Below are 25,205 nucleotides of genomic sequence, written 5' to 3'. Positions count from 1 at the left end.
AACAAAGTAGGGAAAGTTGATTGGCTCTCATTCATAGCTTTTGGATATTCAAGTCCTGGATTTCTTATGATGTTCCTTCTTCTAAATCATTTAAAAATATTTTCTCAGATGAAAAAATGGACTAAATAATTTCCAGCATCTTTTCCAATTTGAAAATTGTATAGTTCTAGAATCTCCTTTATTCTTTAGATTCTCAAGCTCAATCTTTTCTTTTTTTATCACACACTACAACTAGAAGTACAACTAGAAGGAAATTTTTGGAGATGCCTTTTACTTGCATTCATATATCTCTGTATTTTATATTGCTATCTAACAACTACCTGACATCAGTTTATATTAATTAATAAAGAGCTCTTAAGATGATAATTAATGCCATAATACTGTATTTTAGTGAAATGAATGACACAAATCCTAGTTTCTTCATGTTTGAAATGGGAATAATAAGAGACTCAATTTCCCAATCTTATTATGAGAATAAAATGAAATATTTGCAAAATACTTTGTGAACCTCAAAGCACTTTGCATTTATGACTCTTTGGAATGCTAGTGGCCAGGGCTCCCAGTCCTAATTATCTTAGTCCTAATAGTCAGGAAGGGGGTTACTACCAGGGAGACTGAGGCAGAACAATTCAGGAAAACTAATGCAGGGAAACAGACATAACAAAAGGACTGCGATGGAACCTCTCAATGGCTATAATAATAATAATAATAATAATTAGTTAAAATGGACACAATATTGTAGTGGATATAGATAGGTATAGTGTATACTTGGGCTACTCAACTCATAGACTATTACAAATACAAGGGACTTTAAAATTAAATGAGTCTACCATTATTATATGGAGGAGGAAACTGAAACAGATTGTGAGTTGCTGATTGTGTACTTAATGACAGAATTTGAATTTGAACCCAAACTTTCTGACTTGTTCTTGTTTTCAAAATAAGTATATTGGATTTCAAATATTAGAAGCAATCCAGCAGATCACCTAGTTTCTTCATCTTTGAAACTGGAATAACAAGAGCCTCAATTTGCCAGACTTATTATGAGGATAAAATGAATTATTTGCAAAATGCTTTGCAAACCTCAAAGCACTTTGAAAATTCGTGTTATCATTTTTATCATTATTATTCCCTAATTTTTTAATGGTTGAACTTCTTATGCAGGAAATATGACAAAAAGCTTCTGGCACTATTTGGCAAATGTAATCTTCAAAGGATCTCTAATTTATTTGCCTAGGTACTCCTTGACAGAAACTCATATCACTACATATCACTACAAATGAAAAACAAAATGAAATAAAACACTGGCACAAGGTTAAATGTCAACTTTGAAAAGTCTAACTTTTGTATGGGTATTTACTTGTATGTAAAATTTTACTCTTTTAAATATTAATTGTACTTGTATATTTCATTTTATATTGTATTTAACATTGATTAAAATATTCCTAAAGCTGTTAATTTTGCTAACTTTTTCAAAGAAATGTAAAAATATTAACAGACCCTTGCAACAATAATTCTTCATTAACAAATAACTAATTGCCTGACAAATTTTTATTAAGCATCATTTTGCATCAATTATTGTATTAGGTTCTTGAGGTACATGTATAAAGAATCAAACAATCTCTAATTGTGATGAAGGATGTTTATGTTCTGATGGAGATGACAAACACTCAAAAACATGCAAGATAAATGTAAAATATACAAATAGAAAAATATATAAAACAAAGTATATAAATAAATGAAAAATATATAGAATATATAAATATAAATAAAAATAGAAAAATAATAATATAGAAGTATAATATAATATAGGATTTTATATATATATATATAAAATCCTATATTATATATGTATATATATATATATATATATATATATATATAGTTGTAAAATACAGGGTGACTTGAAGAAGAAATTGTGGTGATCAGTGAAGGCTTCCTCCAAAAGCTTGAATTATATTTTAGAATAAGAAAGGGAAAAGGTAAGGAGTGCTTTACAGGAATAGGAGAAAGGTATTACAAAAGCATGGAAAGGGATATGGAATGAAATATATGAGTAAAAGAAAAGCCCAATTTATTTACAACACAAAATTAAGACAGAAGGGAAGTCCAATATAATTTAAAAATAGTTTGGGTACAGGAGTTTAAATGCTAAATAGATGAATTTATATTTTTGATCCTTAAGAAACTAGGTACCCAGTGGAATTGGTGAGAAGAGTCACATGGTCTGATTTTCAGTTTAAGAAAATCCCTTTGGCTGCAATGGATAGCATGCACTGGAGTGAGGGAAGATTTGAGGAAGGTAGTCCAATTAGTAGATTGTTTCCATTATTTAGGCAAGAGGTGATGATGACTTAAATTAAGTCAGGAATTGTATGAGTGAAAAGAAGGGTTTGGATAACAAGTTTGTCCCAAATGGCAAGATTTGGCAGGTGTGGGTGATGAGAAGTTCAAGATAATGAAAATATGTGGAAGGAGAGTGGTATATTGAAGTCTGAATACAGAAAGGATTTAAGGATAATAAATTCAATTTTAAACATCATGATTTTATTTGTATGGATAAGATATGCCCCTCTTCTTCTTTCTTTTCCTCCACTTCCACTCCACACTTTTCTCTTGGTAGTGTCCCTTGCCTCACGTTTCCCACCCTGTCTGTGAAGGTACTGACTGGAACACATTTTTTCTGTGAGTCTCTTGTATTTTTCCAAAGCTGGACAATGTTTTGATTCCAGTTTTTGTAGATGGAAGAGAACTATGCACACAATTTCAAACTAAAGAGATTAATTGTTTTACAGTTAAATTTTGGTATGAAGGAACAGAGGATCAGGGAGACAATAGTAAAAGTGATCTTGCATCATGATTACCAAAGATCTGCTTAACTCAAATACAGGAGATAATGTAGCTGAAGATATAGAATGTACTTCCCAATTCCAAGAACTGTTCCTAGAGGAGGCTTTAAGTGATTCTTGTCTCTTTGGTTATATCAGTTAGAGAAGAACTTGTATTGCCAGTATCAGTTCCTATGTTTCAGCCCTACTATAACAATATTGTGGATAAGGAAGATTATACTTTTTTTTGATACAAATTATACCCCAAAACTTCTGCAGAAGTTTAGATTAAGGGAGGAAGTTGAAATAAAACTCAATGTTTTACTCTTGACCGTGTGAAAAAATATGAGAAGACTATTACTAAAAATAAAGATAAAATTCTTTGTAAATTTATAAAAAAATATTTGCCTGCCATTTACAGATTTTTGAATTCTCTCTGTTCCATTTGCAAAAATTCTAATTTATACTTGTGAAGTTATTGGCAAGTTAATCATCAAAATCCAATATAAGAGTTTTATGTTTTATGAGATTCAGATAAACTATTATTTAAATAGGATCTTTCTTTTCCTTGTATAAATAAAAGTTAATTTGTAAGCTTAACAAAAGCACTGGTGTTTAAAAGATTAGGTTTTGTGACATCTGAAGATCATTAAAATACTGTACAATTTCAGAAAAGAGAGCAAGATATCCTTGCAAACAATTCCAATTCACAATAAATACAATTGAGGCTGCTATTAATTCCTTACTTCATATGGTGCAATTTTACTGCCAAAACCAGTTTCTTTCAATTAAATCTGTCAGTTTGTTCAGGAGTCTGCCTCTTGCTGAAGCAGCCATTGTCTAAAAAGCTTCCCTTGCTATTTTCATTGCCTTGTCTACATCTTCCTAAGATGTCAAAAAAAAGCTAAGCATAGAAGAATAGTCAAGAGGTATCACACAATAAAATTTAGCCATGTCCAGTTCTAATGATCTCATGATGAAGACAGCCATCTGTACCTACAGAGAGGACTGTGGAAACTGTATGGATCACAACATAGCATTCTCACTCTTTTTGTTGTTTGCTTGAATTTTATTTTGCTTTTCTTTTTTCCTTTTTGATTTGATTTTTCTTGTGCATGATATGTGTGTAATAATGGTGGAAACATGCATAGAGAATTTGCACATGTTAGATTGGATTGCTTGCTCTCTAGGGGAGAGGGTGGGGGGAAAGCAGGGAAAAAAATTGGAACACAAGGTTTTACAGGTATGAATATTGAAAATTGTCTATGCATATGTTTTGAAAAAAAAGCTTTAATAATAATAATAATTTGGCCCCAAAACAACATATATTGATGGAATATCATGTTAAGAAGTATGAAACGCCATTCAGGTTAAAAAAAAGTATTAGGGGACAAACACTATGAACAGTTGTACTGATTTTCATATTTCCCAGATGTTGACTTACATAATTTCATATTATAGGATCATAGATTTTTGTTTTGGAAGAAACCTTTTAAACATCCCAGTTCTAATTTTACATGAAAAATTTCCCTTGTCCTGATGTTTTATATTGTGAATCTGCAATGAATGTTAAAAAAAAAAGTATTTGGCTGTGGGATTTGAATCCAAGTCTTTTAACTTCAAATTCAATGCTGATTTCATGACACATACTGTTCTCATCTCTTATTCCAAACCTTATTGTTCTTTTGAATAAAATTCTTAGAAGACAAGACCTTGAGTTCTTCAGAGATGAAAACATCACATGGGACATAGCAGTAGGAAGATATAGATGTTGGTAGGAAACTTGAGGATGGGCAATGCTAAGCAAAAGGAATCCTTATTACACTTTAGACCAGAGCTTTCCAATAATTCCATTATGATCAAAGCCAACTTTAAAAGCAGCTGCTCTTCCTCACAATTTGTAGGGGTGATACAATGGGAATGACCGTAGGGTTTGGAATCAGAGGACCTCAGTTCCAGTTCCAACTTTACTATTTGTCACATTTATAATTTCAATGACTATTTAATCTATCTTCATTGTTTCCCTATCTGTAAAATGAGGAGAATGAAATAAATGTTCTGAAATCCCTATAAAATTTTGAGTTCCCAGAGAATGTAAATTTGTAAACTTTCACTGTCAACACTTTTTTGATATTGCTCTATATATTTCTTGTTCATTCTTCATATCCTTCAACATGGCAATCAAGACTTAAGTGAAATTAAAAATCAAAAAACAAACACACTTTCTTTATGAGGAAAAGTTCAGGTTCCTGTGCCTTAGAGTTAAAAATAAAATACTAAATATGTCTTACATTATATGAAGTTGAAACCTCTACGATGAAGATCTGCTTTTCAAATATCTTCATGTAAACAGTGTTATGTAAGATTGTTTTAATTAAACTGATATTGATATTACTGTTAGGCAGAGTGAATGGTTATTACTTTATTGAACGCATTGTTTCCAAAGGTAATGAAAATTGTTAGGGGACAGTACATCTAGTTGGTAAGTTAACATGTGTAGCAAACTTCAATTGATGATTAACAGAAAGAAAAGTAAAAACCACCAAATATTCCTTTCAAATTTTTTATGGCTTAAATTCTACAAGAATCATTTACCAAGAGAAACTCATGGCTGTTCTAATGCTTAAGAGATCTTGAGTTAATTTCCATTCTGATCATTTATATGACAGACAGAAGGCGTGAAGCATGTTCTAGATATATATTTTTTATCCTGCTAAAGTAAATAATCAGGAGAAAATGGCAGCTGTAACATCTTTCATGATTTAGAGTAAGAAATGCTCAGCTATTGAAGATAGGGAGTAACATCTCCTGAGGTGTCCTTAGGAGTTCTTCTCAGAAATCTTGATTGTGACAGTCTTGACTTCAGTGTATTCATGGAGTCCATATTCTCCCCTAGAGAGTAAAACAATTCAAAACTGCATTTGAGATACTGTTATCCATATGCTATATAATCTATGTTTCAGTATGAATTTGGACCTGTTCATTAGGGTATAATTAAGGTATAAGAGAAGATAGGATAGTGGCTGTAGGGCAGTCCTGCTTCTGACTCATGCTAGCTATGTGACCATGGAAGAATATTAATTAATAATGAATTGCTGATCTGTATCAGTAGAAGATATTTTTACATTTGAGAATTCTCCATAATCACAAAATCCCATCTATGGACCCTCCGCAAAACTTTAGGATTAATGCCCTCAGGAGCATTTTAACTTCTCAGAAACATTAAAAATAGAATCAATGTACTATAGATGTATATTATATGCTAATATACTATGTAGAAGCACTTTTAGTTATATTAATGATTCCTTTACTATAAAATCACATAAAAAGTTATAGCTTTTTTGGATGCCCAGCTACATTATTTTAGAAATTGCAAGTTTTTTAACACTGATTTTCATATTATAGTTAAGTAATACAGGTTTTACTTCATCAGACACAGGGATGAAATTTTAGGAAATATTTCCAAAGTCAAATACAGGGGAATATCTAGCCACATATGTAATTGTTAGAAGATGGAGACTTCGGCAAGAAATGAGATAGCAGCATAGTGCAGAGGACAATTGGAGGGGAGAGGGACCCAGCATATGGAGATTCAATCATGTGTGCACTTTCAGTGGGCAAAGGGGTGGCCGGCCTCCTGTTTGTCCTATAAGAGCTGTGAGTCTGTTCTCTCCCAGAGCTTACTTTCCACATCCAAATTCCTGAAGAAATGCACACTTGCAATCAGTGAGGCAGGGAACATGGGATCATTTATAACACGGGGAAAGTAAATATGCCTTTATTTGCCAATTGACATCAGGTGCAAAGTCCTACTCACTAGTTATATCTCATGGGGGGGGGGATTCCCAAAACAAGTAAATAGTGTACAGGGAACGTCTTTATAGTACTCTCAAAGCATATTACAGTTATGATCAATATAGTGTTAAATTATGAGATTAAAGGTGATCGTTCAATAGCCAAATTTAACACTGAGAATTTCTAATCCTCATTCAGAAAAAATACCACAAACATGATACAGCAAAACCAGAAGCAACAAATACTTCTAAAAAGCAGCTACCATAAAAGTTTTACAGGGAAATTAAAAGCTCAAGCATTTATTGCCAGGCAACAATATTTCACAATATGTTTATCTTGTTGCTAACTTCTAAAATTCGGGTGTATCTACACACACACAGAAATATGTACATACACAAACATGCAAACATGTTTTAAAGTCAAACAAGGCTTAAAATTGCCTTGATACTTGTTGTTATATAAAATAGCAGAAAATTAAAATCCAACTTTTTCTTTAAAAGTGAATTCAGTCTCCCTCCAAAACAAAATTAAACACACTTTACATAGACATGTTCTTAACTCCCCACAAAATCATAGAGTTAATCTGAATCTATCCCCTCTAATGGCTCAGGATTCACATTAAAAGATTTTGTACTCATCCTAAGAACTTATTTGCTTTGTTTACATTAGTGAAAGAAAAGGGATAAGTTACACTTTGGATATTATTCCTATTGTGTACTTTGCAATCTAGCCCAACTGATCTTGCCATTCTTCCTCATACCCAACTTTCCACCTTCAATCTCCATAACTTTTTACTGGTTGTCCCATTTTCTCAAAAGCAATCATTCCTTATTTATGCTTCCTAGAGCCCCTTTATTCCTTTTAAGATGTAACATATGTTGCCTTTTACATAGAATCCTTCCTGATTCTTAGGTGTTCTAAGAACACAATGCAAAGTCTATTATTCTGGGTTTTTTTTCTTTTTTTGTATTAAGAGCCTTTTCATGCTATTCTTATCCTGTTTTTGATGAGAGCCTAGATAGTAGAACTAATACATGTGGGTTGAATAGTGGTTTTTTTTATTTTTGTTTTTAATATAAAACTATATGTGAATATTTGGGGTCTTAAATCTCAACTGACTAGTTGTCTTTTTTCAAGTTTGAAAAGCATGAAGTTATTCTGCTCTCTTCTAGTATTTTCCAAAAAACACATCAGTTATAAGTCACAAGCTTGGCTCCTGTGGGAATTCAACCAACAGTACTAAATGTAGCTTGAGCCAAAAATTTAAAGAGATTTCTTTCTCTTTGAGCTCTTATTGGAGAACTTACTGAAAGCTATTTCTTAGTTTATAAAGAGATTTCTGTTATGGGCTGGGAATACTTTGCACTTTTTTATCTGTTATTTTATTTCATTGTGTCTTCAATTAGCTAAATAGTGCAATTGTGATTATTTCTGAAATGATTAGTCTATCATGTCCTAATCTTTAAGTTCTTTGGTTTTATATACCATTTAATTTTCAGTTTTTTTCAGATTTCTCATGTGTGATGAACTTAGAATCATATTTTAGAACTGGAGGAGACTACAAAGTATATCTACTCCAATCCCTTCATTGTTAAGATGTAAAAATTAAAATCAATGTTAAAAGCTATGCCATTCTGTTATTTCATGACTACTCAATTAATCCAAAGAACATTTGGAAGAATATACAGCAATGGCTTGGCAATAACACCCAAAAGAAGATCCAAGACTTGGGGCAGATAATGTAAGAGAGAAAGTAGGAGAAAGAGAAATGGGGAAACACTCGGAAGCAATTTTTTACAAATGCATGTTATTCTGAATGTCAGTTAAAATTCTGCTTTTGATGGAGTGTAGGTATTTATTTTGTGATATGTCAAGCTGCATTGTGACATCAAATGGGCAAAACCTTCAGTGGATAATAATATACAGCAGGTAAAAATTTAAATTGCATTGGGACATACAATTCTCAAACCTTTCTAAGTCTTCTCTGTGCTTTGCTGAAAGGATATAATAAATAATAATTTACTGAGAATATTTTGGTAATTAAAGGTAAGCAAAGAGTTACACTAATAGGATTGTAAGTAAACATTTTGATTAGGCCTTTTATTACCTTTAAGTGGACTCTTAAACTCAGTAGAATTCCGAGCTAATTCTTTATATTAACAAAACTATCATAACCCCAAAGTTACAATATCCAATCAGAAAGCCAAGTTTTGATGTCAAACCCTGAGCTTATTTTTCCCCTATATTCTCCATATCTTACTAACTTGCTAACTCTCTTTTAGGGTTATTACAGTTGCTAAGTGTCACACCTTTTAGTGTTCTAAAATTTTTCAGGATTAGCCTGCCAGTCAATGGCATTACCCCTTAGCTAAACTTTTTTTTTTTTTTTTTTTAAAGAATTTAGCCCACCTTATGGAGTTGAGGGTTCATTAGGAACTTGCCATCCCTTACATCATCTTTCTTCCTAATGATGTCTTTTATCTGGTTAACTGCTAAAATCGCTTATCTTTACTGGAAACCATACAAGGATTTAACCCACTCTTAGGAGTATAATAAAATTGGGACAAAATCTGAGCCTACAAGTTCTCCTGAGATAGCTTGAAACATTGGCTTGTTACTCATATACTTTTGGGATCCAATACTCCAAACCTCAACATTTGGTGGCTAACCCCCCAAATTTAAAGCTGAGATTTCAAAATGATATTGTAAATGGTTTATTTTAAAAGTTGTCTAATATAGTTTCAGAAGGAAGTAAAAGTTATGCTATTGATGGTTCATGAAAAACTCTTTTGAGGCAAATTATAATAGCATGTAGGGAATTTCCAGAAATGAAGTTTCCTTTTGTATGGTTAAAACCTAAAGATTCATCCATATGCTTTGAAAATTTGGACTCAGTTCCTTCAGGGCTCCAATCCTATATAACTTGGGAACATGTTGTTGGGAGAAGGTTTGAACAGTTAAAATAGCCTCTATGTATTTTTTTAAAGGCAAGATTAGCACGTTTTTCTTATGAGTTTTTAAAGAAAAAGAAGTTGTATAATTCTTTAAATGCATATAGTTCGATTGTGATTTCTATCTGTTCTTTAGAAACAATATGTGTATAGACATATACATATATGTAAATATAAGTATTTGCATACTCTTTTTCCATACTAATCATCAGAATCTATAATTCAATGAGCTATTTGGGCTAACAAGGTCCTAAGAAAGAAGGACACATGATAAAAGAGAGATTCTGGATTTATTCCTGAGTATACCAATAACATCAAGTAGTATCATGAAGATAAATCTCAAATAACATATAATGTAGGTAATGCCACATAAAATGACAAAATAATACTTTACTTACAATTCTCTCCCATTTCCAGACATCTTGAATCCACCAAATGGAGCTTGAGGAGAAACCACAGCATAGCAATTCACCCTGCAAAGAGAGAGTTTTTACACTAATATTTCAGCTTAATTTAATTGGCAATTATTTGATACCTAATATGTATGAGGTTAATTTAATTTGATTTTTTTGGAGGGGGTGAGAGAGGGAACAGATGAAAGGAAAGGAAAGTGAATAAATATTTACTTGTGTCAGGCACTGTATGCTAAGTACTTCATAAATATCTTTTGATTTTTGGATCCAACCCGTAATTTCATTGGGATACAGAACTATCAATGGAAAAAAGATCTACACCTGCTCTGCAATTTACAATTCTAAATTGCCTCAGGACACTTTGATTAAATGACTTGTCTTGAACTATGGATAGTATATGTCAGAGGCAGACTTTTACCAAGGTTTTCAAGATTTAGAGGCCATATCTTTTTTTAAGAGAACAAATTATCTCTCTAGGAGACTCACAGTAAGTAATTAGTACAAAATGTCTAGGTTTAGATGAACTAAAAATAAAAAGGTGAAAGCTATTAACTTTAAAGTAACATACTTCAATAACTCAATGGCATTGCCATTTCATCAATGTGGGTATTAGAGGAGAATACATACCAGCCACTCATTTTATAGCCTGTGTGACTCTCAAGGAGCAAAAAGAACTCACATTTTTCTTTGCACTTTAAAAGATAGTAACAAAAGAGAGTCTTTATTTTTCTTAAGCTATGCCATGAACACTTAAACAATATTTATTGATGTTATTAATACAGCAAGTAAAGGGATAGTTACCCAAACTTAAAAATCTCATACCTTTCACATGAGTATGTGGACACCTACTTATTCTCTGGACTATCTCGCTTTAATTTGCTCTCTTACTGAAGGGTCTAGGTTCTCACCAAAATGGACTGTCAAATGTGGTTATACTAAAATTCTCTCAGTCTGGAAGATAACCAAGTTTTGAGAAATTTTCTATATTCACCATGTTAACTGTAGAGCATCTATTGATGCATTTTAACAATAACATCACAGATACCAATATATTAAATTTCATATATTATATATATGAAAAATAAAACAGTAATAATAATAACAGTAATAATGATGTTGACAATAACAACTAGCACTTATATAATACTTAACATGTGCCAGGTACTGTGCTAAGCATTTTACAATTATTATAACATTTGATCAATTTACTTACAACAACCCTGGAAGGGTAGCTGCTATTATGCCCATTTCATAAATGTTAAGCTGAGGTAAAAAGAGTTTCAATCATTTGTTTACTGTCATACAGCTTGCAAATATATGAAGTCACATTTGAATTCAAGTCTTTCTGACTCCAGACTGTACTCTGTCTACTGAACAGTCAAAGTTCTCAGTTTCTGTTGGATAGAATGGGTATATACTAAAAAAAATTGTCAAGACCTCGTGGTTTTTAAATAACTCAAAATCTGGGCCTGTGGACTAGTATTCTCTTTCTATCTCAGGAATCACTCATGAAGCTTCTAGAACATAATTTATATTTTTAATTCCACAATTTAGTACAATATAATAGCACAAAAGTAAAGGCTTACTAAATAATCATTTCCATGCATTCTTTAGTTAGGGCCCAACTCTCATGCCATGAGAAAGTTGGCTGGAAAAGGCTAAAACAGCTAGTCTATTGGCAATACTGTCAAGTTAGCTAATTGGGACTTAACAGAAAGGTACAGTTAATAATTTGTCATATTACTTTATCTGGAAGGCATACAACACACCCTGTTATCACAGGCTATCATTTTTTTTCCTTTTTCTTTTTCTTTTCTTTTCTTTTCTTTTTTTTTTTTTTTTTAAGGCTGGGGTTAAGTGACTTGCCCAGGGTCACACAGCTAGGAAGTGTTATAGCTAGGAAGTGTTAAGTGTCTGAGACCAAATTTGAACTCCGATCCTCCTGAATTCAAGGCTGGTGCTCTATCCACTGCGCCACCTAGCTGCCCCACAGGCTATCATTTTAAGTTTGTCATCACAATAAGCACGAGAGGAGAAAAGTCTCTGCTTCTGCATTTGTGCATGATGTTTAAGAATCAAGTTAGTGTGCAGTCCAGAAACAAATGTTCAATTGTAGGAAATTTAAAGGTATCCGAAATTAACAATACACTTTTAAGTTTTTCCTTAAGGATCTCTTTCTAAATGTCAATAAAACTTACATCAATCTTTCATAGAATAATGGTCCAAGAGATATCCAACAACAGAACCATGGATTTTTTAGTATTTTTAGGGATCCTGGATTTCACCTAGAATAACACTTTATTTTACAGATGAGGCAGCTGTAGTTCCAAAAACAAGCAGAGAAAGTCTGTATCTCAGTACCTACCTGGTTTGAAAGGGCAAATAGATTGCGTTTCCCCCCAAAATATCCAAGTTTTTCTCTCAATGTGATTTGAGATGTGATAGAATCTCCTAAAGATCCCCATTGATAATGTTTGACTTACCAGACGGTTCCAGCTTGAAGGGCAGAGGAAACTGTGATAGCTTTATCAAGATCTTTGGTGAAAACGCCAGCTGATAAGCCGTAATGGGTATTATTGGCTCTTTTGATCACTTCATCGATATTTTTAAATTTCATAATTTGTTGGACTGGTCCAAAAATCTGTTCCATTGAAAAAAGGAGGGGGGGAGGAAGAGAGAGGGAGGGAGAGAGAGAAAGAGGGAAGGAGAGAGAGAGAGGAAGGAGAAAGAGGAAGGAGAGGAAGAGAGGGAGAGAGAAAAAGGGGGGGAAGGAGAGAGGAGGAAAGCATACAAATATGAATCAAATCAACTTGCCTGCTTTTGCTGTTGTTTGGGACTGTTTTTGTTTATTTGTCCCTTTACTTTGGGGTATGAATTGGAACTTGACAAGTTTTTTTTTATGAATAGATGTTTTCCTAAAATGACACATAACATACTTTGGAGTAAATTGGTTCCCATACTCATATGTTAGAATTATGTCTATGGCAAGTAATTTTATCAGCTGGACTGTAGCACCTCAAGATCAGAGACTGGTTCTAAATTTGTATTGATTTTCCTAGTGACTACCATAGAATTTGGAACATAGCAGCATTTGATAAAAGCTTATTTAACAAATCTCTAATACAAAACAAGTCAGGAGGCACCATGGTATATTAGAAAGAATGCCAGAATCAGACATGGTTTCTCATGTTGGCTCTGCCACTTACGACCTGTTTGATATTGTGCAAATCTCTTTGTCTTTTTCAGTCTCAGTTACTTATCTGTAAAAATGAAGAGATTAAAATACAACCTCCAGGGTCTCTTCCTGCTTTATATCTCCTGACCTTACACTTAAAATTTATTGCATTTATATTAGGAGTCAAATCTCAAGTGAGGATTTTTTAAACTTCTGGTTCCTACTTTTAATTTTTGATGAAAATTGCTTAAATATAATACAAATTTTGGTGTGATCTTAAGCTGCTAGCAAAGTTTAAAACTGTACTAAGACTTCGGGAACACTCTTTAGCAAAAACAAGTCACAGATGCTAATGCTGACCTGAAAGAAGGTGTTCATCAGGGTATGAACCAATTTAATGATAAATATTTTGTCAGACTGAGCATGTTTTATGATCTAGTCTCTAGTCTATAATAATATTTATAGCCAGATGTCACCTGACATATTTTGACACTAGGATGGAGAAAAAGATTTGAGTAAAATCCTCTGTTTCATCTCCTATGGTCGATGAGTGAATGCACATCCAAACAGAAGAAATCATCTATTTTGCTTATGAGCAAAATCACATCATTTCTCTTTGAGCCTCTATTTCCTTCATCCTAAAATTAGGGAATTTGACTAGATGATTTTTAAAGCAGTTTTTGGCTCTACCTCCCATAAGTCCTATGATCTTACCATATCTGGATATTCCTCCCTCCCCTACTTGTGGTTTTAGAATTCAGGGATGGGGCTGAAAAAGCATGTACTTAAACAGAAGTTTTTAAAAAATAGAGATGTCACACATTAAGTTATGGGAGCAAATGTGATTAATACATGTTAATAATTCAGACATTACTCTTTATTTTACCCTTTTAAAGCATGCAAACACACACACATTTTTGTTTAGGACTTCCAAATATTTGCAGAAAACATTCTAGGCCGCCTTTTAAGAAGTAAAAAAAAAATGATTTGTTCTAGCAATAAACAGAACAGATACTTAAGTAATTGGAATCAACTTTGGGTTTTTTGTTTTTCCTTGACACTTCTCTGTCAGGGATCCTATTACAATTCTGAAGCAGTATCTTGGCTATTTCCCACTTCCCCTGCTAGAGCTAAGCAAGTGGAACATATCAGTGAGAAAGAAGTGGATTGAGACAGGGAATCTATTCAAATATCTGTGAACCTCAAAGAATGGTCCAGCTTGAAATGCCTTTAATTTGGGTTGGCACTTGTCTGTAACTTGACCTGCCAAACCTTGAGTGTATTTTTCCATTCACTTCCTCCAGTTTGTTATGAAAAGGAATGGATAGAATGAGCTTCATTTCTCCTTCTTCCCTGAGCTAAAACTGGCAAAAAAAATACAACTTGTGCCACTTACTGCCTACTTGCTCTGAACCCCCTCTCCACGCCACTGCACACTGCACACTGGATGCATGAATGTCCCAGAAAAATAGTTAGCTAACTCAGAACGGGCATTCTCACTCAGTTCCATTATGGCTAAGGAGAGTTTGTTGTATGAGTGTCTTGATTCTTGGTAATTGTGAAATCTGGCTATGGCAAGGGGTGTGAGAATTGGTCTCAGGAAAGAAAGAACCATAGTCATTTTGAAGACTTTTCCCTGTTGCTCAACCCTCAATTTTTTGGTCCTAGAGGGCTACTTTACCATGGCTTTCCCATCATTTTCACCCCACTGAAAATCTGAACTCCAACACTGCCAAGGCTTTGAGAGATGAAATCTTATTTTCTTAGGACTTTTTGCAGCTGTCTCCCTAATATGATCCTATTTTATAATAATCTCCATTCAAATAAGAACTTGGACTCAACCCTTGGCTACCCTCATTGTGAGAGATGAGATTTTTGACCCAACTTAATTGAAATCTATATATCCAGGCTACTTCCTGCATCTCCTTCCATATTGGACCCCCACACAAGTATACTTTTAACATTCTTTAATATGTCGTTTTTTCCCATTAGAATACAAGTGTCTTGATGGCAAGGACAATATTGCTTGTTTGTATTTCTATGCTTAGCATTTGCCACAGAGCTGGAATTTAATAAATATTTGATAAATACATATGCTATCTTTGTTAGTCAGTTCTGCCTGTTTTTATTTAAAATAAAGTCAATGGATTTTAAAAAGTTATTGGACAACATCTGTGGTATTGAAAAAGTTATCAATGCGACTAAAATAGTAAACATGAACAAATAACATAAGTAATATATTATGCTTTACTTGTTAATTTTATGCTACAGAGCTTCCATTTTAATCTATGCCGAAAAGCATCATGAAAAAATTGGACTAAGAATCCATAGATACTTAATAATTCTTTAAACAAAAATAGATAAATTATTTTCTCAAAGTTAAGTTATTCCTCTCCGAAAGAGAAATGAATACTTATACATGGTCACAGGCTTTTAAGAGTTGAAGATAGCTGCAATATAGATTGAATGCTGGAAAGGGAGGCAAAATGAACATCAATAGCAGAATGAGCTGATTCAGATTTGTAGATAAAAGTCAGAAGGACTGAAATTCTGTTCCCTTACTTTTCTTAACCAGCTCTGATATCTCAGGCAAGTCACTAAGCCTCAGTTTTCTTACCTGTCAAAAGGACAATACCACCAGTGAGTGAAATAACACAAATATATAAAGAATCTGTGATTTTTACCAATTCTAGGAATTCCCTCCAATAAAATCAGACCATTGCCAGCTTACGTATGACTTAATAGATGTGTCCTATGGAGTTGACTGAATCTGGGTAAGTGACATGTCTCTATGACTAATAAGTGCACAAATCAAGATTTAAAACTAGATTTTTCTGACTAGGAACTTAATATTTATTGTTAATATCATGATATCTCTGTGAGAAAAAGAATAAAATGAAATTAGAGATTCAAGTACTCTTTGAAATAAATATCCTTTATGAGGACATGACACAGGATACATTCGGAAATGTTGACAAATAGTTCTCTGAAAATGATGACTCCTCACTAATTTTAGATTTGTTTTGTATTATTAAAGTTTTCTTTATAATTTTTTAAAGTTAGTCAGTCAACAAACATCAAACCACACCATGGATTTTTTAAGGTGTAAATGTTCAAAATGAACATTTAACAACTGGTCTCAACTGGTATATTCCTGGAAGACATTGACGTTATTAGCTACTCTATTCTAAGGCTGAGGAGCAATATTATCCTTTAATGAGATTCTTGTAGTCCAATATAGTGGCTTCTTTTCTTTTAGTTTCTGCCATATATAAAGATCGGGAGAGGGGTCAGAGTAGTTCAGTGTAAATACCATTCATTGTCTTTGGAGTAAAAGGTTACTGGTTTATCTCTCTCAACTAATCTGGCTATGTGTTATCCTGAGCAAGCCATTTACTCTCTCAAGTCCTCAATTTTTTTCATCTGGAAATAAATGAGGTGTTAAAGTCTGTCAGGGTCCCTTTCAATTCTAGGTCTATATGAACCTATCCCAAAAAGAATATGATCCAACAAATAAGGTAATTAAAAAATAAATCTGTGGGAAAAGGGAGAAATAAATAGGATGTTCTTAGTCTAAAAAAAGGAGAAAACTAATAATTTTAAGAATATTGTTTTTATCTTATGAAAAAGACATAATTACTGTGTTCTGAAATGATTATTAATAACCAATGATTTGGGGAGAACCACAGTCCCCCTTCCCCTTTTTTCCTAGAGTTTTCATTGGAAAGCTGTCCCTGAAAAACAGAGATGATAATGAGATTGAATTAACTTTCTCCTCAATCTTGTTCAGACCATACCCAACTGTATAAGGAATTTAAGTAGAAGAAACCATTGTGCTCTGCACTAAAGCTTCTTAAACTATGGGTCATGGCCCCATAAGGGGTGATGTAACTGAGTGTGGGGGTCATGAAAAATTTGGCCACAGAAAAAGGTATGAAATATCCTGCCAAGTTTTAATTCTTTATGTAAAAAATAAATAAGCACATCCATCTCATTAATATGCAAATTTGCTTTTGTCATTAATAAATGGTTAAAATTATGTTCACCCAAGAATTATTTTAGAACAAATTTCTTTATGATTTATTATCAATAAATATTTGATTTGTATAACTATTTTATCTATTGATTTCATAATTATATTTATATAACCTGGGGTTGCTTAAACATTTCTTAGGTGAAAAGGAGTTGTGAGTGGAAAAAGTTTAAGAAGCCCTGTTTTATACAGGAACAGGTTGGAGATTCATTCTTTGATTAAATTCCCCAAGGCAAGACATAATTAAAATTACATTCCCCAACCTCTCTTTAGAATAGGTCCACCTCTCATTGTAATATTCATTCTCTTTAATTGTTAACCAATCAGAATTAATTGTAATCCTTAGGAACACCCATTCTTTCAAGGACATAGTAACTGTGAGCTCACTGCCATGATTATCTTGGGCATTGGAGAGAGGTACTGGCCCATTTTATTGGTAATATGCTAGCATTATTAATAAAATGATTACCCAGAAATTGTCTCTCCAACTTTTAAAACATCATAATACTCTACATTTATGCTAAATTATATGTGTACCCATATATATGTGTGTATGTATATATGTATATATACACATATATAGAGTGCCATACATCTATCTATGGCATTCAGTAATGCTTAGAATGTTATCTAAATCCTAGCAATTATCATTATTGTTATCTGATGGAATAAGGGAATTAGATTGACACTTGAATACAAGTATAGTCAGGATGATGAGAATGTTCACAGATGCTAAGAATTCTTTCTCTCTCCAGATATTGCTACAATAAATAATTTGTTTCAGATGGCTTAGTCATCTGCAAGATAATTTAGGTATAATATAGTTTGAAACTGCCATATGGTATTTAGTAATTATGATCAGATGGTTGAAGTGTTCAATATTCCCTAGTCTAGATGACAATAGCTATAATTTTATCAGTAAGACAAGCCAGATTAAGTAAAATAGAGGGGAAGATTAGATTCTATTAGGAAAGTTATTCAACCAGTTTATGTCTTGAAAATGGACACTTTATGTACAAGAGGGTAGACCAAAAAAATAAATAAATAACTGAAGGAACAGAATGGAACTAAGTTCTTTACCTCTTCTTTGGCGATGCGCATGTCATCAGTAACATTGGAGAAAACTGTGGGCTGGATAAAGTAACCTTTGTCTCCCCATGGTCCTCCTCCACATTCCAATTTGGCTCCTTCCTTCTTCCCACTCTCAATGAGTTCAAGTATTTTTTGGTGCTGCTCTTTATCAATCTAGATGAAAATATGAGGGTCAGGAAAGAAAAAATAAATAATGTTTCCTTGAATTTGTGATTAAAAAAAAACCCAAACAGAAAATAGTTACAATATGGCAAATGCCATATCTAAACAGCTTCCTTGACCTGTTTCTTCAAAATTCTATATTTGTAAATCAAAGTATTACATCAATGTAAGTTATTTTTGTTACTAAAATATTAGTGTTGAAATATCTTATGTCTAGTTAATTTAAATGAATTTTTGACATGTGGATAAAATAAAGACAAAAAGATGCCCCCTTTTAAATCATTTTTATATGATTGTTATTCAATTACTTTAGAATGCATTCATATAAATGTAATAAATTCTAAATCATATTGTACTAGGAGCCTTGGAGAAACAAAATAATATAATTTTGTCCAATTATAATTCAATCAAAATCCATTTTAATAAGTTTTTAAAAACTAAGGAAAAATGCTAATCAATAAAATTTAAAGCAAAATTCACCAAGAAAAATTTAACCTGGTAGTATAGACTAGTTTTCGCAGGCCAATTACTAGGTGATAGCCAACACAATACAAACATAATTATTGTCTATAAGCATTTTCTCTGGGTAACTATCTCTTGACATAATTTTGGGCTATTGAGGTTCATCTAAATAAAAAGGATTTGATAAATGTTCAGGTCTTTTTGTTCAGTGTTTCAACATTTATTTTTATGCAATGAAAAAAATCAAATCACCAAAATAAACCAGAGGTTTTAAGAGTTTCCAATTACTTATTACATGTTTAGGGGAAAAGGGTGACAAAAAAAAAAGTATTATGTAAGAGAAACAAGCCTGAATTTGGAATCAGAAGACTCAGATCAAATTCTAGCTCTACTACTAACTTGGTTAAGTTAACTGTAAGATATTCATTTAACCTTAATTAGTTTTAGTTTTTTCATCCTAAAAACAGGATAACTTGCTTATAAGGTTGTTATATGAAAAGTGCTTTTATGTTCCAAAGTTAGTTTTCAAGAAAACCATTTTAGCCAATCAATCAATCCATCCATCAACAAGCACTTATATGTCACTAAGAGGCAGTATGGCATAATAGCTAGCTTACTTTAAAATCAAGAAGGCCGATGACTAAGTAAATCACTTAAAATATTAGTGCTCTAGGCAACTGTCTAAGACTAAGTTATTAAAGAAGGTGCTAACCTTCATTTGTAAGGAGTTTCCTTACCAGGGAGTTTTCCAGTTCCATCAAACTCAAATAGAAACTAACCATTGCAAACCTCATTTACTTAGAAAACTACAAATAGACATTATCCACATTGCACTGTACTTTTATTTATTTTGTTAAATATTTCCCATATACATTTTTATCTGTTTCTGAGTTTTGTAGATTGTTTGTGGCCTGTTGGCTAGGAGTTTGACACCTCTGCTTTATACCAATGAAATCCCAGGTTTAGTGCTTATTCCCTCACTACTATGTACTAAGGTCTGGAGTTACAAATTAAAAATGAAATAATATCTGCTCTATTTTTTCATTGCAACTTAGATTTTTGCTTTTTTTTTCATTTATCTTATTTATTATATAAACAGATTTTTCCAGTGTGTAGTTCATTTCACTCTAGTAAAGTGCAAGTGAGCCAGTCTAGTTTGTACTCATGGGTCTGGCTGGGAAAAGAATTCTCATATCTATGGATCTGGGAACAGCTTTCCCATTCTCTTCTGACACTGTGCAAATCAACATCTTAAGTTGTACTGATCTTAAGTGTCCCATTTCCAATTTATCATTATACCCTCAATGAGCAGGATAATGTAATCATAGATCTGGATGGAGTTTGATAGAACCTGAGATTTCATCTAGCACTTGCTAAGGTTATATATCTACTAACTGTGACACTGGACAGATCACTTAAGTTCCGTAGGCCTCAGCTTCAGCAACTGGGACTCAGATGAAAATAGAAGAAAGCTTTCAGGACAGGATTTTGAGGTTCTTCCCTTGATTAATTTGTTTTCTATTTTATTCTATGTGTAGTCCTTTATTACCAACCTGAGGGCCTTGCTGTACTCCTGGGTGCAGAGGATTCCCCAGTGTGTATTTCTTGGCACGTTCTACACTCCTCTTCACAAATTCATCGTAAATAGACTCTTCCACAAAAAGCCTTGATGCTGCAGTGCAGCACTGGCCCTGGTGGAAGAACACACCCTGGTGTGCAAATTCCACAGCATTAGCCACTGTAAAGGAAACATCACCCAGGTTAGTCAAAAAGAACACATTTCCAAAATATGAATTTTTTTTTTTTGGCCAAGAGAAAAGGAAGTATCTTTTCATCCTTAAAATAAATAGTAGATAGCCTACATTTCTCTTTGGACTTCATTGACACTGAATATTTGTTTTGGGGAGTGCACTGAAACTAAGGGAGAAAAAGCCTGAAATGACTGTACAAGTCTCCAGTACTTAATAGCATCAAATTATCATTTTTAAAAGACTCAAGTAATTGCTCTCCGGCAATAGTAAAAGGGACAACTAGAATAGAATCCAAAGTTTCCAATTTCACTTACAATCTTTTGATCTTGCTCCCCAGAAAGAAACTTTCACAATGCTTCAAAAAGTGGGCCTACAATATGCTCAAAGGGTATATAACTATGTATATTCTCTGAGCTAGCAATACATCTGTTGGGTCTGCATCTATCTCAAAGAGATAAAACAAGGGGAAGGAAGGACTTATTTGTACAAGGGTATTTATAGCAGCATTTTTTTGTGGTGATTAAGAACTAGAAATTGAGGGGGTATCCATTAATTGGGGAGTAATTGAACAAGTTGTGGCAAACGATTGTAATCAAAAATAATTGTGCTATAGCAAAGGACAAGCAGGACGCTTTTAGGAAAATCTGGTGATGATTTATGAACTGATGCTGAGTAACAGCAATATTATAGGATATAGAACTGTGGAAGATTTAGCTATTCTCTGCAATATAATGATCCAAAAACAATCCCAAAGCCCGATGAGGCATACTACCTGCCTCGAGAGAAAGAACTGGTAAAGTCTGAATACAGACCAAAGTATACTGTTTCATTTCATTTTGTTTCATTCCTTTTCCTTCCTGCCCTCTCTTCTCCCTTCCTCCTTTCCTCCTTTTCTCTCTAAGAGTTTTCTTTCACAAAATGACTAGTGACTAATATGGAAATGTGTTTTCACGACTGCATATGTACAAACTATATCTTTGAAAACTGTCTCGGGGAGGAGGAAGGGAAAGATGTCAGTATGTGGAACTCAAAAATTTTAAGAAACAAGAATGTTAAATTTGTTTTTCCATGTAATTGGGGAAAAATAAAATATTATTTTAAAAAGTAAATCCACATTCTTAAAAATACCTTCATGAATTGTTGAGATAGTTGCATCCACAACTAGCTCAACCATAAAAGGTATTTTTTAAATCGTTAATTCTACATTAGAAGACAATACAATCCTTTTTAATATATAATTTCCTGAAAGCTTCGATTTGGAGTGAGATATATGAGATATATATATATATATATTTAACCTTTGCATACTTCCAAGATTCACTTATTTCCAGGCTCAAAAGATGATGAGTTTTGTTTAGTATTTTGTTTAGGAAACTTTCCATATTTCCCTTTGATAAGAGAAAGAACACTAAATAGCACAATGGAAAGGCTAATAAGCCTAAAATCAAGAAAATCTTAGTTCAAATTTAAGCTTTGACATTTACTAGCTGTATGATCCTAGGCATGTCACTTAAACTGTTTCCTCAACAGAGGTAATAATAACACCTATTTCCTGTTGTTATGACAATCAAATGTTTTAAACGTGACATGGTTGACAGTATTATTTTTGTGTTGTCCTCTTATTTTTCCTCCTCCTCCTCCTCATTTTAACAGGCTAAATACTCGGTTTTCTTTAACTTGATGGAATTGTCTCACTTTCTTGAAGTTCTTCAGAATTAATTTTGAGGAAAATACTTTTAAAAAGCAAGCATCTCAGGGTAGTAGAGAAAGCAGTATGGTTATATAGGCAAAATATCAGGAAGTATGACAGAGTACCATGATTGAAAGGGCTGTGTGTAGTTTATACATGATCTTCCTGTTAATTTTATAAGAACCATAAGACAACTGAAGCATAATTTGGTGCTTTTTAGTTTGGTTCAATTGATTATCTTCCATGAGTAAAGTGTCAAGTTTTTGCTTGTTTTATTCTTATAGTAATTGAGATAGAATGTAAGTCCTTTGAAGGGAGAGAATGTTTGGGTGATTTAGTACCAAACCATCAAAATGCTTTGCACACAGAAAGGATTAAGGAGGAGAAATTTTCCCTGATTAGAAAAAAACAAAAACCAATAAAAATCCCAAAACCAAAACATCATCTGAATGATCTAGCTAGAAATAATTTAGCTTATTATAGAATATTGATCAAAGATTGTTCTGAGACATAATAAAATTAAAATATGAAAATATTAATTATACTAACTGTCAGCATCAGCAAATACAATGCAAGGGCTCTTTCCCCCAAGCTCCAATGAAACCCTCTTCAAGTTGCTTTTCCCAGCAGCCTCTTTAATCAGGAGGCCAACCTGAAAGAAAACAAAGAAAAGGTTGGTTCCCATCCATAGTCCTTGGATTATCCTGGGCATTTCATAATGTTTCCTCATTAAATTTTTTTTTTTATTTACTCAGATGGGAAACTGGACTAAAGGATTTCTGAAATTGTTCTCTATATGAAAATTTTATGATACTATCATCTCCTTTATTCTCTGGGTTTACTATTCCAATCTCCTTTTCATTAACACACAGTGGGGGGGGAGGGGGAATTGAAGGAAACATTTGGAGATATCTTTTGCTTGCAGTCATCTATTTCTGTATTTTATCTTGCTGTTTAAAAATCATAAACAAACAGTTTCTATTGCAATGGTTAATATTCAGCAAGTTGTTTTCCAAACTTAACTTTGGTGTAAGAAAACAGAAAGCTCACAAAATGCCAATTTCCCTATTCTCTACATATTTTTCTTACTTAAGAAGACAAAGAATAATCATTTCTCTAAATTACATATTTCCTTATTTATTTCAAAAATCCTCAATGGGGCTCATTTATTTATTTATTCTTTTTGTGAATAGTGATTACTAAGCAGTCAGCACTCTCTCCTATTACACAACATTTTAGTACATATAATTTAAATTAGAATTAATGGTACATTTCTGATCCTCAATGATATTAAATTGACAAATAGTTGTTGGAAGTGAGAATGAAATAGAGAGATTACAACTTTGTTTAAGGTAAGTAATTCAGAAAACCAGCCTATTGGCCTCCGATATAGATTTTCAAATATGTAAGTGAGCAAAATATTAGATGTCCCCAAGTGCTGCTGTGCTGTTACTTGCCTAGATTGCTATTATTTGAGATAACAATATACTCAACTCTTCAAAGGATCAGTTTCCCTTCTTTGTAAAACTCTGTAGTAACTTCCTGACAGGATTTTTGTAAAGGGGAATTGAGATAATTTATGTAAAGCATGGCATGAATTATACATGTATTATGCAAATATCAGTATTATAATTTTAGCATCTAGTGAGTCTGACTTGAATAAATGCCATCAAACTTTGAAATAAAAAAAGCTCTTACAAAATGACATAGAATGAAGGAGCATAGTGGGAGATCTGAATTGCTATTATGTTTAAAAAAACATAAAAATGTACATATTACTGTATTAGATATAGATGGGTACTGCATATATTGTTGCTATCCAACTCATAGATTATTAAAATAGGCAGGGTCTTTAGTGTTTATCTAGTCTAATCCTTTTATTATATGGAGAAGAAAACTGACACACAGAGAGGTTGTGATTTGCTGAATATGTACGGTTGCTTCATGATATAACTTAGACTTGTCTCCAAATTTTCTCACTCCAAGGTCTGAGTTATTCTTTACAGGGCTACTGCAAGAAAAGTATTTTGTAATTTATAAAGCACCACAGGCAGTTAAGATCTTATCAGACCTAATATATCATTCAATATTGATCTTATGAAATAATGTCCCAAATAGAGACTAATCATTTTAAACTGTCGACACTATCACCATAAAGCTCTACGCTTTAGCACCCATTTTATAGCTATGACCTTGTCTTGGCTTGCAATCAGTTCCTATATATCTCTATATATAATTAATTCACAGAAACATATGGACCCTAATTTGGTCTTTCCCACTCTATCATTTGGTAAGATAGAACTCAAGCTCATTTTGCTCTATGACATATACATAACCTATCAAAGACCGTAGGTTAAAAAGGCCCAGGTCTCCTACCGTACCCAGGGCCATCTCTAGTTGTTTTGATCTATATCTTCCCACTGGACCCATATGGCTCTGGAGGGGAAAAGGAGGCAGGGGACCTTGCCCGCCCTCACTCACTGAAATCCAATTCACTTGCATGTCATGGCTTCACCTCCTGATGTCATGGTCTTTTTTGAGAAGGACAAACAACAAGGAAGAATAATCTGGTAGGAATTAGGAGGGAAAATAATGGTGCCTCCACTCATCAACTAAGAAACATTTATTAAATACTGACTGTTAATTTTTGGGCTAGATACTATGCAGAAACAAGAGAAAGAGAACACTTTCCCTCTGGGAGCTTACATTCTCTCAGACCTACAGTGACTTGTAAATAGAAGATACTTAATGAATGCCTGTTGAATTAAATTGAAGATAGCCCTCTTTCTCTTTTCCTTCCTTTCTCCTTCCCTCTCTGTCTCCCTTCCTCCTCTTCTCTCTCTCCTTCCCTCC

At 33.1% G+C, this 25,205-nt stretch overlaps 1 protein-coding gene across 2 annotated transcripts in view; it reads right to left on the bottom strand.

The window, feature by feature from the left end:
- Positions 1–5,235: 5,235 nt before the first annotated feature.
- The window catches only part of LOC141550612 (aldehyde dehydrogenase 1A1-like), a 48,390-nt gene continuing 28,420 nt past the window's right edge, over positions 5,236–25,205 (bottom strand). The window contains exons 8-13 of one of the 2 annotated variants that reach the window (XM_074281433.1): positions 22,902–23,004; positions 20,465–20,649; positions 18,276–18,440; positions 12,471–12,628; positions 9,973–10,047; positions 5,236–5,720 (exon numbers count right to left, since the gene is read on the bottom strand). In XM_074281433.1, coding sequence (XP_074137534.1) covers positions 5,648–5,720; positions 9,973–10,047; positions 12,471–12,628; positions 18,276–18,440; positions 20,465–20,649; positions 22,902–23,004 — 759 coding nt within the window. In that variant the 3' untranslated portion in view covers positions 5,236–5,647. Of the gene's footprint in view, positions 5,721–9,972; positions 10,048–12,470; positions 12,629–16,632; positions 16,753–18,212; positions 18,441–20,464; positions 20,650–22,901; positions 23,005–25,205 lie in introns of those variants that run through there. The other variant, XM_074281434.1, reaches the window with a different exon arrangement.

This window comes from Sminthopsis crassicaudata, chromosome 1 (genome assembly GCF_048593235.1).
Source record: "Sminthopsis crassicaudata isolate SCR6 chromosome 1, ASM4859323v1, whole genome shotgun sequence".
In the NCBI taxonomy this organism is placed as follows: Eukaryota; Metazoa; Chordata; class Mammalia; order Dasyuromorphia; family Dasyuridae; genus Sminthopsis; species Sminthopsis crassicaudata.
This window is presented reverse-complemented; position numbering and strand designations above follow the sequence as displayed.